Source organism: Agelaius tricolor, unplaced genomic scaffold, assembly GCF_023055355.1.
Source record: "Agelaius tricolor isolate 1412-34295 unplaced genomic scaffold, bAgeTri1.0.p SCAF_26, whole genome shotgun sequence".
Lineage (NCBI taxonomy): Eukaryota > Metazoa > Chordata > Aves > Passeriformes > Icteridae > Agelaius > Agelaius tricolor.
Window position 1 is genome coordinate 763,899 of NW_027269286.1, and position 13,720 is coordinate 777,618.

The 13,720-nt window shown below is 36.0% G+C and overlaps 1 protein-coding gene across 7 annotated transcripts in view; it reads left to right on the forward strand.

Moving 5' to 3' along the window:
* The window catches only part of NBEA (neurobeachin), a 459,554-nt gene that overhangs the window by 407,030 nt on the left and 38,804 nt on the right, over positions 1 to 13,720 (forward strand). For all 7 annotated transcript variants that reach the window (XM_071448498.1, XM_071448499.1, XM_071448503.1 and 4 more), the window contains one exon: positions 6,644 to 6,811. In XM_071448498.1, the coding sequence (XP_071304599.1) occupies positions 6,644 to 6,811 (168 nt within the window). The remainder of the gene's footprint in view (positions 1 to 6,643; positions 6,812 to 13,720) is intronic.

Consider the following 13,720-nt stretch of genomic DNA (forward strand, 5'->3'; position numbering starts at 1 on the left):
AAACTTGTGAAAATTAGACTTATTAAAAAGCCTGGAAAAGACAGTCAAGTTACTTTCAAGCCCTATTACAGTACCTTCAACATTCGATTTATACATCAGGGATTGTTGTAGCAGCTTTATTTATCCTTCCAAAGCTAGACTGATTACGATGGAGTTACTCATGAAACATTAATAAAGCACTATGTTCAATGCTAACATGATTATGGTCTGACCTCAGCAACGGTACAAAGGACAGAGGCAGAAAGTGTCCCTGATAACATTACCCTAATGCTGGGCTCATCAATCATAATCTCCCAGTTTACCAGGGAGAAAAAAATCCACGCATAGAACCTTCCACAGATGTGCATCTGTAGTCCTACTCAGCCTCTCAGTCCCCACAGACTCAGAGCAGTCCGAGAGCCAGAAATAGAACAGACTCAGTCAGTAAGTCAAGCATGTTAAATCAAGGCAGGGAACACCACTGTGAAACACTGAAGCACAGCTTTTATAATAAGCATTCTTTAGTTTTGAAACAAAAGATGCAAGATTGTGTAATTCAAAGTTAATTATAATGATATTTTAATTATGGCTTATGCACATATTAAATTACAAATTGCAGTGCTGAGAAAAATGTATTCATGATAAATTATGTTTTTGAAAGACTAAACCATGTCTTGTTTTTGTTATACATATTTTGTTCCTATTACATAACTGTTACTAAGATTGAATTTTCTTTCTTTCTCTGAAATGATTTATTTGCACTCTTCTGCTGCCAATTGCATTTTTGTACCATTCCCTGGCTATTCAGAAGCATGCATAGTATTTCATAATTAAAAAGCTTCTTGAATTCTCATTAGAAATATCTAGTGTGAAATCTCTGTGCTATGAAAATCAGGAAGATCTTTTCCTCTTCCTTGAATTGTGATTCAGCAGCAATTGATATTTCTTTTCTACCAGATAAACAGTAGATAAGACTTGATATTACTTCCTCAAAAGTCACTTTGTTTTCTTTTGTGTATTGCCAAGGTTATGCAAGTAAAACTTATTGAGGCAAAAGGGGTCTCCATCTACTTCAGATTTTTTAATTACTTTTAGCAGTGATTTTTTTTTAAACTTGCTATACTGCTGAAGAATCTTACTTATATCATGAAGATGCTTACGTAAAGGATCTGTTTCTCTGCAGACATCCCTGAATAACCCAAATATGTATAGTGTACTTCGTCACTTCTATTAAAATATTACTTTGCTTAAAAGAACATAACTAATCTCAGATAGCAGTATTGCCTGAAATACTTGATGAGGAAAGTCAAGGATTTCACTTTGATGAGTGCAAGGAGTAGTAACTGAGGAAGAAAAGTACTTGGTGGAGAGAATCTGCAATTGCTGCAGAGGACCATGGATATGAGGGGAGAGGAGAAACCCACCTCACAGGCTGAAATGGCTGATGATCTGTTTTTGAGCAGATCTGTAAAATCAAACTATCTCAGAGTAATTATAAGAAAATATCTTTAAATATATTACATATAATTTAATAGCAAGATAGAAAGCTTTTTGGAGAGACAGACAGCATATGGATATGGAGGGCAAGGCAGGAACTGCAGAAAGAGAAGGTGCAACCATGGTCCAGACAAGTGGCAGCATCAGGGTTTTCCACTTCTCTGGTGACAAAAAATACCTGGATAGATATTTTATAAATCCAGAACTTCTGATGTTTTACACAGCATATAGTCTGTATTACAATAAAAACCACTGCCTCCTACTGACATGCCAGTGAAAAATATCTTTAATATCAAATTACAATGAGCATAGGGGAAAGTGTGTAGCATTCATAAAGGTCAGAGAAGAGCTATAGTAAGAAGTAATTTGGTTTAAAATAACTTTATTTAGTTTTTAAATCACTTTATTTAGTTTTAAAACCAACCTACTAATACCTCTTTCTATTTTACAACAGCTACAGGTCAGATTTTGGAACATATGTGCGTACGCTTGCCTGTAACACAAAAAACCCACAAAATATGTGTATACTAGATGTATAATAATGCTTGCAATTTACCTACTAACAATAAAAGTCACTCCACTGGAAACAATAACATGTTAAATACCTTTCTTAAAGGAAAACTCACAAAAAAAACCCTTGAATGTTGCTATTTGAAAATTAAGCCCAAATAATTTTTCAAACAAGTCCATTTTGGGAGTGCTTGAATAAAACTCTGGTTTTTGTACATGTTAGTTATGATAGATAACAAGGTGGATGTTGGCTTATTTCTCTTTAAGAATCTTTAAAAACCATATTACAAATTATATAGATATTACATAATTATATAAGTAATAATTATTATTTTTAATGTTTCTATAGCTCATATTAAAAATATTCATAAAATTAAACCCTCAAAATAATTTAAATCCAAAATGCTGATTTTTATGGCCATCACCAGCCTATTTTAAAGATATTATTGTTGTCTTTTTCTGTATTTTTTTCCTACTGTACCTACAAATTATGTTTTATACAGAAAATTCCCTCACCCTATTCCCTACAGAGCATTGCATATTCTTGAGAAACCAAACGATGTACCGTTGACAGTGAACAGCTCATAAATTTTCAGGAGGCACTTACATGGAGTTGGAGTAGCCTGTGCATTAGAGCAAATTAGGGAGAGGATTCTGCAAGTATCGCATGAGTAGCGTTGCAGAAGTACTTGGAAGAAACCAGGTCAGACCTGATACAAAAAGCTTTCCCCGGACTAAAATAAATCCAGATTATAAAGCCTTGACCCACTGAGGGCAGGGTGAGACTTTGTAGCATTTTGGTGGCCCTTCCTTGAGGGCACCTTTCCTGTTTTTCATGCCTGGTGCCATACCCCACAGGATGTCCTGGCTGGGAGGCCATGAACATCACACAGCACCCATTTCATCCTGCAGCTGGAGGCTGAGCAGTGCTAAGGCCCATGAAGAGCCCTTCTTCTTCACAGTTCAGGCTCCTCTCTCCACCTTCTACTCTTGTCCTTTCCCTAAATTCTGTACCAAACTATGCAGCTTCCACTCTTCTGAAATATATAGTTCAAAATAATTATATTTCCTCAAAGTTTCTTCAAGAAACTAAGGTTCTTCCCCAAGGAATTAAGGACCATTATACCTGTAAACATAGTACAATAAATCTTTAAATAATTGGAGACAAATACATGATATGCATCTGTTAAAATGTAGATAACTTAATAAATTATTAAATAACTATTAATCCATGTGAAATATAAGTTCTCCAAACCTGCCAGGGTCAGTAAGACCTCTAGAATGAAAAGGTGCTGTATAAGGGCTGGTCATGCAAGTGGAAATTGCCTTAGGGAAATCAAACATATATGTTTAACTCTCTTAAGTCTTTTAACTTGAAAGGTCAAAAAAGGTGCAGTACCCCTCATGAGCAAGACTGATAAATTGGTCACAATGAACAAGGTACTCAGGGTACTTTTTACTTGACTCTTCAATGGCAATCTCTCTTCCCACACCTCTCAAGTGACTAGACTGCAAAATGGGGACTTGGGAAGCAAAGTCCCTCCCACTTTAAGAGAAAATCTAGTTGGTGGTCCCCTGAGGAACCTGAGCATGCATCTATGGCACCTGATGAATTGTATCCCAGGGTCCTGAGGGAATGACCTAGTTGTCAAGCCACTCTCCATGAAATGTCATGGCAGTCAGAAGTCCCTGGTGATTGGAAAAAGGACAACATTGGTCCCATTTTTAAAAAGGGTAGAAAGAAGGGCCCTGGGAACTACTGACCCCTTGCCTGGGAAGGCCATAGAATAGATCCTCCTAGAATCTGTGCTGACATAATGGAGGGCAGGAAGGTGATTCGGGACAGCCTACACAACTTCCCCAAGGGAAAGTCCTTCCTGACCAACCAAGTGGCTTTCCATGATGGAGTGACGGCATCAGTGGACAAGGGAAGGGTTGCAGGTTTCATCTGTCTGGACTTGCTTTTAACATGGTCCCTTGCAACATCCTTCTCTCTAAACAGATGAGAGATGGATTTGATGGGTGGACTGTTCAGTAGACAAGGAATTGATTGGACAGTTGCATCAGCTTGGTGACATCAGTGACAAGTGGTGGTCTGCCCTGGGACCAGTACCATTTAATATCTTCAACGGTGACATAGACAGTAGGATCGAGTGCACCCTCAGCAGATTTGCAGATGGTACCAAGATGAGTGGTGTGGTTGGCACACCCTGAGGGCTGGGATATTGTCCAGAGGGACCAGAACAAGTAAAGGAAGCAGCCCATGGGAATCTATGAGGTTCAACAAGACCAAGTACAAGGTGGTGTGTCTGGGTCAGAGCAACCCCTAGTATCCACACAGTCTGGGGGACAACAGATGGAGAGCAGCCCTGCCAAAATGACATGGGGATGCTGGTGGATGAGAGACTGGACATGAGCCAATAAAGTCTCTTTGCAGGTTGGAAAGCCAACCTCATCCTGGACTGCATTAAAAGCAACATGAGCAGCAGGTCGAGGGAGTTGTTTCTGCCCTTCTGCTCTGCTCTGCTCTGGAGGGACCCGACCTGAAGTGCTGTATCCAGCTCTGGGGTCCTCAGGAAGGACATGGACATGTTAGAGTGGGTCCACAGGAAGGTCACAAAGAGGACCAGGGGCTGGATTATCTCTCCTATGAAGACAGGCTGAGACAGCTGGGATTGTCCAGCCTTGAGAAGACTCTGGGGAGACCTTATTGTGGTCTTCCAGTACTTAAACAGTCTTAAACTTAAATGAGAAAGCTGGGGACAAACTTTTAGCAGAACTTGTTGAGATACAGCAATGGGTAATGTCATTAAATTAAAAGAAAATACATCAGGCAAGATATAAGGAAGAATTTTTTTATAGTTTATAGGATGATGAAACACTGGAACAAGTTGCCCAGAGATGTGGTGAATGTCTCATCTCTGGGAGTATTCAAGGTCAGACAGGACAAGGCTCTAAGAAATCTGAATTAATTGAAGATGTCCCTGTTCATTGCAGTGGGGCTGAACTAAATGACCTTTTAAGGTCCCTTCTAACTCAAACTGTCCAATGGTTCCACATTTTTGTGATTCTAACACCAGTGAGAGGATATTAGATGAGAAAAGTGTGTGAAATATGGTCATTTAAACCAAGCATCGATTTTTTTCAAACATATTGTCTGATCTTTGAGTAATCAAAAGTTCTGCTGCTTTCCTGAAATGCTCTTAATATTCTAGGAAAAAAATGCTATTTTTGACCAAAGAAATACCTAATTTTTTTGTTAATTACATTTTGATAAACAAATAAAATATAATAAATATATAGAGATCAAAAGAAAATATAAATATGCAGAATTCAGGTGCTCAAGAGAACTTTTAGGCTGATTGCTGCAAATGGATTTGAGGTGGATGCTAGATTAAATTTTAAATTCTTAAAAATCTTTATTACATACAAAAGGAACATTAACAATTGAGCATTTAAAAGTAAGGAAATTCTTTATTGGTTGCTGCTGTGGCATACTTAATTTTATCCTTGCATGCTAGTACCTTGCACTCTAAATGATGTAAATGTCCTATGGAAAATATTATATGGAATGATGTAGTTGCTGACTATCATTTTGTACACGCACAGTACAATATAATTAAGGACACGGCATTTTAAAATTATTTTTTGGGAAGCATGATTTGAAACTAAATAGTATTCGTTCAATATTATTTAGTATTCAGCAATGTTAATGCTATTTTAATAATATTGCATTATGCATATGATGGCTTCTGATTTTGAAAAGGAAACAACAAAATTTTGTATGGTTACCTGCAAGATTTCTTTATGGCTTTTTGTGGTATGCTGAACTTAAGCCCTTGAATACTGAGCTACATGTCAGCTCTTAAGCCTGAGCCTTCCCATCCATTTTCATCAGAGATAATAGTCACTGGTTTTGACAGGAAAGTGTCCAGTTTTCCACAAAAGCACAGAGAGTTCTTCTTCCATGAGGAGCATTACAGGGAAAATCTCTGAGGAATGGTTACATGATGACCCAGGCATGGTTTGCCTTGTCTGAGGCTAGTCCTGCTTGTGGGGTGAGAAGGGGGCTGCCACCAATAAACAGGGCATGGCATGCTACTACAGCACCCGATGATTAGTTCTGAAGCAACTTCCTTTTAATGTAAATGAAAAAAATGAATAATATTTTCCCAAAGTTTATCAGCTTGTAAAATCTGAAATTTCTTCAGAAAGACATGAAGGTCTGTCCTAGCTGGGAAATGTTCGTGTTGAGTAGTGGCAATGTGATAAAAACAATGGAGGAATTTCCATTTTAGATTTAAGACTAATTATAACTAGTTTGAAAATTAGCTGGAAGACTGCTTTTTTGAATTCTCTCTCCCATTTCCATCTTTTTTTTTTTTTTTTTTTTGACAAATTAACTAGCCTAATTGAAAAGCCCAGAAATTATTAAAATACTTGCAGCTGGGAGAAACTCAGTAGCTGAGAAGAAAATTAGCATGATATAAAGGTAAAGGAGAAAGATACTATCTTTTTCATGTTTCTCTCAATAGAATAAGTTAATTTTTTTTAATGTTTGAAAGATTTCAAATATATCAAATAAGTCTGAAGAGAAAATGTAGTGATGCCTGCTATGTTTTCTCAGTTATTTCCTAATCCTGAATTTCACTTGCAGGCCCTGGAAAGTGAGTTTGTATCATGTCAACTTCATCAGTGGATTGACCTTATATTTGGCTACAAGCAACGAGGACCAGAAGCCGTGCGTGCACTCAACGTTTTCCACTACCTAACATATGAAGGCTCTGTGAACCTGGACAGTATCACTGATCCTGTCCTCAGGGAGGTAGGTGTTTACTGTCATTTCATGCTAAAATCTGCTGTCATCTCACAAGAAATGGTACTTTTTCCATCTTTCATTGCTGAACAAAATGGATGTGTTTGACTTGATTCAGAACTTAGGCCCCAGGTGATTTCAGAAGCAAGTATGAATAAACTAGCAATGAAACAAATGAACCTAATAGATTTAATATTCAGTTATGGTGTAGGAAATTACATTGCAATGTATATTCTTTAATAGAGTGTCTGCTACATTTTATAATTTACTTGTATCAAGTTCACTTAGTAGAACTGAAAAACTGGAAAAAAACCTGCATAGTAGTCATACAGAACAAAAATCTAACCTTTACAGGCAGATGATGTGTGATGATGTCAGAAAATGTGTCTGAGAAAGAATGTATTTTCTGGAGTGACTGCAGCAAATCTTTAAATTATTTTCAATCAAATGAAGTATAATCAAACTGTTATCAAAATAGAAAATGCTTTTTATTTGTTGTGTATTCAAGTACTTATGAATATATGCGTATGAATTAAATATATATACTTTTGCAATATATACAAGTGAGTGTTTTAAATTAATCAGTAAATTTTAAAAGAAAATAGTTCTAGATATCCTGCTACATTTCCTTCCAGTGACTTTTTTCAATAAGACTAATAATTTTAATGATGGTTTTCTAGTACCTATTAATTTGCATGATGATTTTCTAGCAACATTCATTTGTTGGCTAAAACAATTGAAATTTGGTGGAAAGTGTGAGGAAGCAACAGCTGCTAGATGAGTACTGCTGTGATGAAGCTCTACACACAATCTTCCATTCCCCCAGATAGCTGCCATCTGCTGTATGCAAAACAGGAATAATGTACATTGCCAGGCAATGGGATTTTGTTTGTTTGTTTGTTTCCAATCTTGCAGACAGAAATCTACAGATTTCAGAAAGAAGTAGATTCCAGAAAGCATTCATTCAGCTAACTACTGAGTTTTGTCATGGTTTTTTTTTTTTTTTTTTTTGTTTTTTTGTTTGATTTGGGTTTTTTTGTGTTTTGGTTTGATTTAGGGTTTTGGGATTTTTTTCTTTTTGGTTGGTTGGTTGTTTTTTTTTTTTTTTTGACTAGTGCATTGCTGCATTCTGTTACATTTGGTGATTTTTTAGGAGCAGAACTAAAACACCATTTAGACCCCAGGCTTCCTAGAACTGGATTTTCACTACATGCACTGTAAAGCTTAGATTTTCTAAACAACTAATATTTTATTATTCCAGTTTTAAGACTGGCCACAATTGCTTTGACTCCCCCTGCCTCAAATATTTAATGTTGACATCTGTATAATAATTTTCTGGATTTAAAACTTTGAGCATGAGAAGAGTCAGGCTCTTCTAGAGATAACAAGAAGCAATGTTTTTTAAAGTATAAAGCAGGTGTCCAGCACCATGAATACAAGGGATTTGCATGGCTTAGGGCCCTGATCTGCATGGGCAGACTCCTATGTCTTGACTTTTAGGGTCTACTCCCACAGGGCAGCTTGTAGGATTGAGGTCTATCTGTCTGTTTGTGCACCTTATCTAACATCTTATGACATGATGAGACTCTTCAGCTCTCCTGGGGCTCTACTTGCTTGCATATCTTGTCATCAGAAATTTAAGAAAATTCATGGAGACATTTTTGTTCACTCACTTGTACATCTAACCCATGCCCTTTAAGTCAATAACATGTAGACATCTTCTTAGGCAATTTACACTGTAAATTTCTAAAAGCACAATTTAATCTTCATTGCAGTAAGTTAGATTTGTACATAAATTTCATTGATAGCAATGAGAAGGAAAAATTACCAGAAAAAGTAAATCCTCCTTATTTTTGTTGTGCATAGATAATAAAGTTGTAAGCATCCATTTAAAAATAGTATGCTTTTACTTCCAAGATCTCAGGATTGTTGATTTTTGGTTTGTCATACGAAAATTAAAAAATACTTTAAATTATTTTTAATCAGAATTTACAGTGCATGTTTAAATATAGATGGATTTAGACCTGCTTTCTGTTTTCCTGGGATCTGTTTATGAAACTAGTGCACATTCTTCTGCCAGTAATAAAGCATTTGATATCTTGATGATCTAGAGGACCATGTATTTGATGGTCATGTTTCTGTTGACAATATATATTATGAGGTTTTTGCTTTTTTGCTGTTGTTCTATTTGTGCTTGTTTGGGTTTGTTTGAATTTATTCTGACTTTTGGTAAATATTCCAGAAAATAAATTAAAAGCAAAAAGATATTTTAAAAGCCTCTGAAGACCCCTTGTAAATACAGGAATTAAAGATAAGAACACCAGCACCTTTCAAATAGTGATAAAAATTGTTTATCATATTTTACAGTGGCAAGTGGTGGTATCTAGCATTTTAATTTAGAAACACTGCAATTTAGAATTAATTGCACCCTGTAGTTATCCAGGAAGGTACATCTCTTAGTATTCAAATTCTCTTCATGTTTATTTTGTAAATAAACTAAAATATTGTGGTCCTGTGTCACAGATGATGGTGAATGTTCTCAATACATGGCTGTAAAATAAGCCAATCAATACAACCTTATTGGCAGCAGCCATTATCAGGCCAGTGGGCTCAAGTATGGCAGTAACTGCGGCCATAACTAATTTCATATTGAACTGAGTCCCAGGTGAATCTATTCAGTGAAATAAGTCTCCAAATAAAAAATACTCTCCCATTTAGTCTGAGCTGATTGAAAGATGTAATTTCAAAAGGTGGAAAGGGTGGTCACAGCCCTGTGACCTGTTTATGCTGTACCTTGGCCCTTTCACCCTTTACTTGAGCACCTCACTTAACCACTAAAAAATATGCTCTTAGCCTTCTGTGAAAAATATTAAAGTTACTTCTGTAGTCATCTATCTACACAAAAATATTCAGCAGTGGAACAACTGATCCCTGCCATTCCTTACATCTTTCTCATCAGCTTTGGGAGCTCTCCAAGAAATCTCTACTGTTTAGCATTGGAAAAATGGCCATCCTGTGTTATTGTTCTTTGCAGATCTATTAAATAGCAGATTTTTCATCTGATTTTCTTTCTTCAGTTTCCATATAGAAAATTCCTACTGACAGAAACCATAATACTGGGATAGTTAAGCTTTAGATTACTTCAATCTATGAAATCACATACATCTGCCCCTGGAATACCCTGGAATACCACATACCTCTTTGGCAACTTAAGGTCTGCACTGGATGGGTAAAATAAACTGGTTTCGTTTCAACATAATCAATTTGACTTTTTCAAACAACTTCATCATTTCTGATACCGCAAAAAATAATTGGTCATGATAATTTACCTCAAGTTGTTACAAGGGCAACAGGAAAGTCCTGATTTACATGCACCATGGAATAAAAGTATAAAATTGAATTTCGTGGTTTCAATCTTTTATCATTAAAAATTGTAAATTCTCCAGTTCTATCTGCTATAATACTCTCTTACTCATATTGAAAAATTACTTTCATATTGTAATGAGGAGGAAAAAAATGTGTAACAAAATAAAATAAAATAAACATTTTCCAGGCCCAAAATCCTTCTTCTTTTTTTTTTCACTTCAACCTTTTTTAAAGTAAAAGCAGTGAGGTGGAAGCTTAAACTTGAACAGCTTAAGGATATTGATTCATTCTTACTTGACAGGTGGAATAATGGTTGCAGCACTAACCACAGCAATTACAGCATTAAAATGTCAAAAAATTAGAGGTCAGAATAACAGATAATTTTCTTCCTTTTGTCAGATTAAAAATTGACATTCTTTGACAGCACAGGATTTCTGGCAGAGAAAATTATGACAGCTTAACTCATCTTGTACTTGTAAGGCAGTAATTGATAATGAACTTTACCATGACAGTCTTCTCCTGTGGAGAAACATGACAGAACATCCCTGGTACAAAGCCTGTATCTCTTTTTAATATGTAAACAGTAGTTATATTGGACATTAGATGTTATTTGGAATTGTCTTTACTGTTAGTTTACATCATAATCCAAATCCTTTTCCACTAGACAGACTTGGCTGACTTCAGGGAATTGATGCTGAGAATGCTAATATATAAAGAACAATATAGGAAATACGGTTTATTTATGGTGCTTTGATGTTGTGGCTCCACTTCTTTGGTAAAATATAGTTCCTCCTCTGGTTTCTCCCAGAATATCTGTAGATTTTAGGAGCTCCTTTCTTCCCCAAACACCTGGAAATGAGGGCACTCAAAAATCTATTGACTTCAAGTTAGGAACTTGGATAACACAGTGTTGTGGCAGAAAGGAAACAACACAGCCATACTGGTCATTAGAAAATGCAATAGATGAGACAAAATTATTTTTATTCATTACTACATTAATTTAATGCCTTGTAGATGAAACAAAAAATAGTTAAGTGGACAGCTTAGTGCATAAAAGGCTAATCACATGTAGTACTGAAAATACATCTAACTTGCAGAAAGGTACTATTTGGGGGTTTTAAATTGTTTTGGGTTTTTTTTTTAAATCGTAGCCAGATCTCTGTTTATTTCCTTTTTTTACACTTTCACCTTGTTTGTGATTAGAAATATTTTGAAAAGTTTTTTCAGCTTTTGGTTTGCTTTGGACTTAAGGATAACTTTGTATCATACTTGTGTTGAGCTGCAAATCCAACTTGGCAGTGCAGTACAGTGACTTTCCCGTGACTGTTGCATCTTCACCATATGCTTTCATCTCCCCAGTCCAGCAGGAATTATTGCAAGGACGTAGTAAAGCAAGGCAGTGTGAATCTGGTGGGCTCAGATATTTTTCCCGAGCACCTGTCAAGATACCTGAGCAAACTTGCAACGCACACAGCAAATTGAAAAATGATTAAAATTGCCAGTGTTTGACAGGCAGTTGCTGTGCCCATAAACGAATCCTAGTAGGATAGTTTTTCTGGCAGCTAACAGAGCATATGGCCTATGCAATATTTATTTCTTTGGTGATGACTTGATATTTAGCATATTTAAATAATTTGAAAAGTCATAATGATGTGGTAGTCTTGCAGTGCTTTCAGCTACCCTCATTTCTGGGTTATATTTTTCCTCTTATATTTTCTTCTGTTATCTCTTTCTTTGATCTGACAGGAATAACAAAGCATCCCTCTGGATCTGCTATAGTGAAATATGCCCACAGGAAGCAGAGTAGATCACATCAGTTTTCACTTTTTTTTTCCTCCTTTCTTTTTTTTCCCCCTCTTCTTGCTGAAACACTTTTTGCTACTACAGAGGGCTGACATGATAGGGCTGTCAAGACTCAGCAAGATAGATATATCTTTAACAAAGGGAGCTGGAGTGCTAGCCCTTCCCTGGTGGCTGAACCTGGCAAATTTATGAGGAAAAAATTAACACACTATTCTAATAGCACTATATAACACTTCCAAGGTAACGCCAGCCCTTGCCACCAAGCGCTTGTTCTTCTTTTCTCTCAGTTATTCATATTTATTCTGATTTCATTTTTAACTTGTTAAGATCTTTTTCTTCTGGGAGCTGTTTCTTTGATGTGACAAGAATATTAAAACCACCCCTATGGATCTGCCTGATTGAATTGTACCCACAGCACTGGCCACTTATATGTTCACTTGTATTTAATTGCCTCCATACAAGGAATGGTCTTTGCTTCCTTACTAGGAGCAGTCCTGTTTAAGCATGAATATGGATAGTGGTGAAATTAGTTGGAAGCTGCATTTGTATCAATCTGCTTTTTTCAAAGTTAAGTTAAGGAATTCAAGTAAAAGCTATACTCAAAGTAGAAATTATTTTCCTGTATGCTAAGAGCTCTAGTCTCTCAGAAATGTGTATCGCATTCTATTGATTTTTGTCAAGAAATCTACTTCTTCTTTATCCCAAATAATGTTTTTCCTCGACACACAGAACAAGGATTTTTTTACAAATTTATACTGGTTTGGGGAAAAAAAAAACTTGACTATTTTGTACAGTATTTGGCCTGTGTGTTTTATTGCATTAAGGGATTGTAAACAGAATATTAATGGATTTTTTAAATGGGAACATATATGGATGTAATATAATAATTTGTATGTCTTTCTGGTGAGTTTCTGAGCTCTGTACCCTTCTCTAAATGGAAAGGGGAGAGTTTTAATTTGCTGTCACTTTGTTATGATAACTCCCTGTAGATCAAGAAGCAAAACACAGGGACTTTTTGAGGGTATGATATTTATTTCTGTAGGTAAAGATTCCTGAAGAAGACACAGAATATAAGAAAAGACAGATTCTATAAAATCAGAATATCCAATAAGGAATTCATATAAATTGCATGAGGTCAGTTACTATATAGTAATTGCCCAATGTGTAGGCTTCTACTTGGATATTAATGTGTGCACTTCCATATGTTTGTTGTTCAGAGAAAAGGGCTTTCAGAAGGTGTTTTTCTCAGAATCACCAAAACATTTTAATTATGCATCCAATTTGACTACGAAATTACTTTTTGGGAGGACCTACCCTAAGTAACACAAGCCATTTATGACAAGAAGTCAAAAATCATATTCGGATCCATAGGATTCCAATTTTAAAATGTCATTCCATCATTGCTTAAAACAATTATCCACAGTTAGATCAATGATTGATCATGATATCTCCTGTTAATGAATGTATTACAGATGATAGCCAGTATTTCAAAGAATCTGTGATGATCTGAATTCATGACCATTCCTGGATCATGCTGTTACATGTTTATGGGAATTCAGAACCTTTCCAGAATCAAGAAAAGGCACATTCTCTTAAATTAAAACAAGGGGCAATTGTTTGTGGCATACAGGTGGGGTTTTTGTCCAAAATTGCCCATTAGAAAGTTTGGGATTTGTTTATTTTTTATTGTACTTGTGATTAAAATGCTGTTTATCCAGGCAGAGCTAAGCACTGCCACTCAAAGAGCAC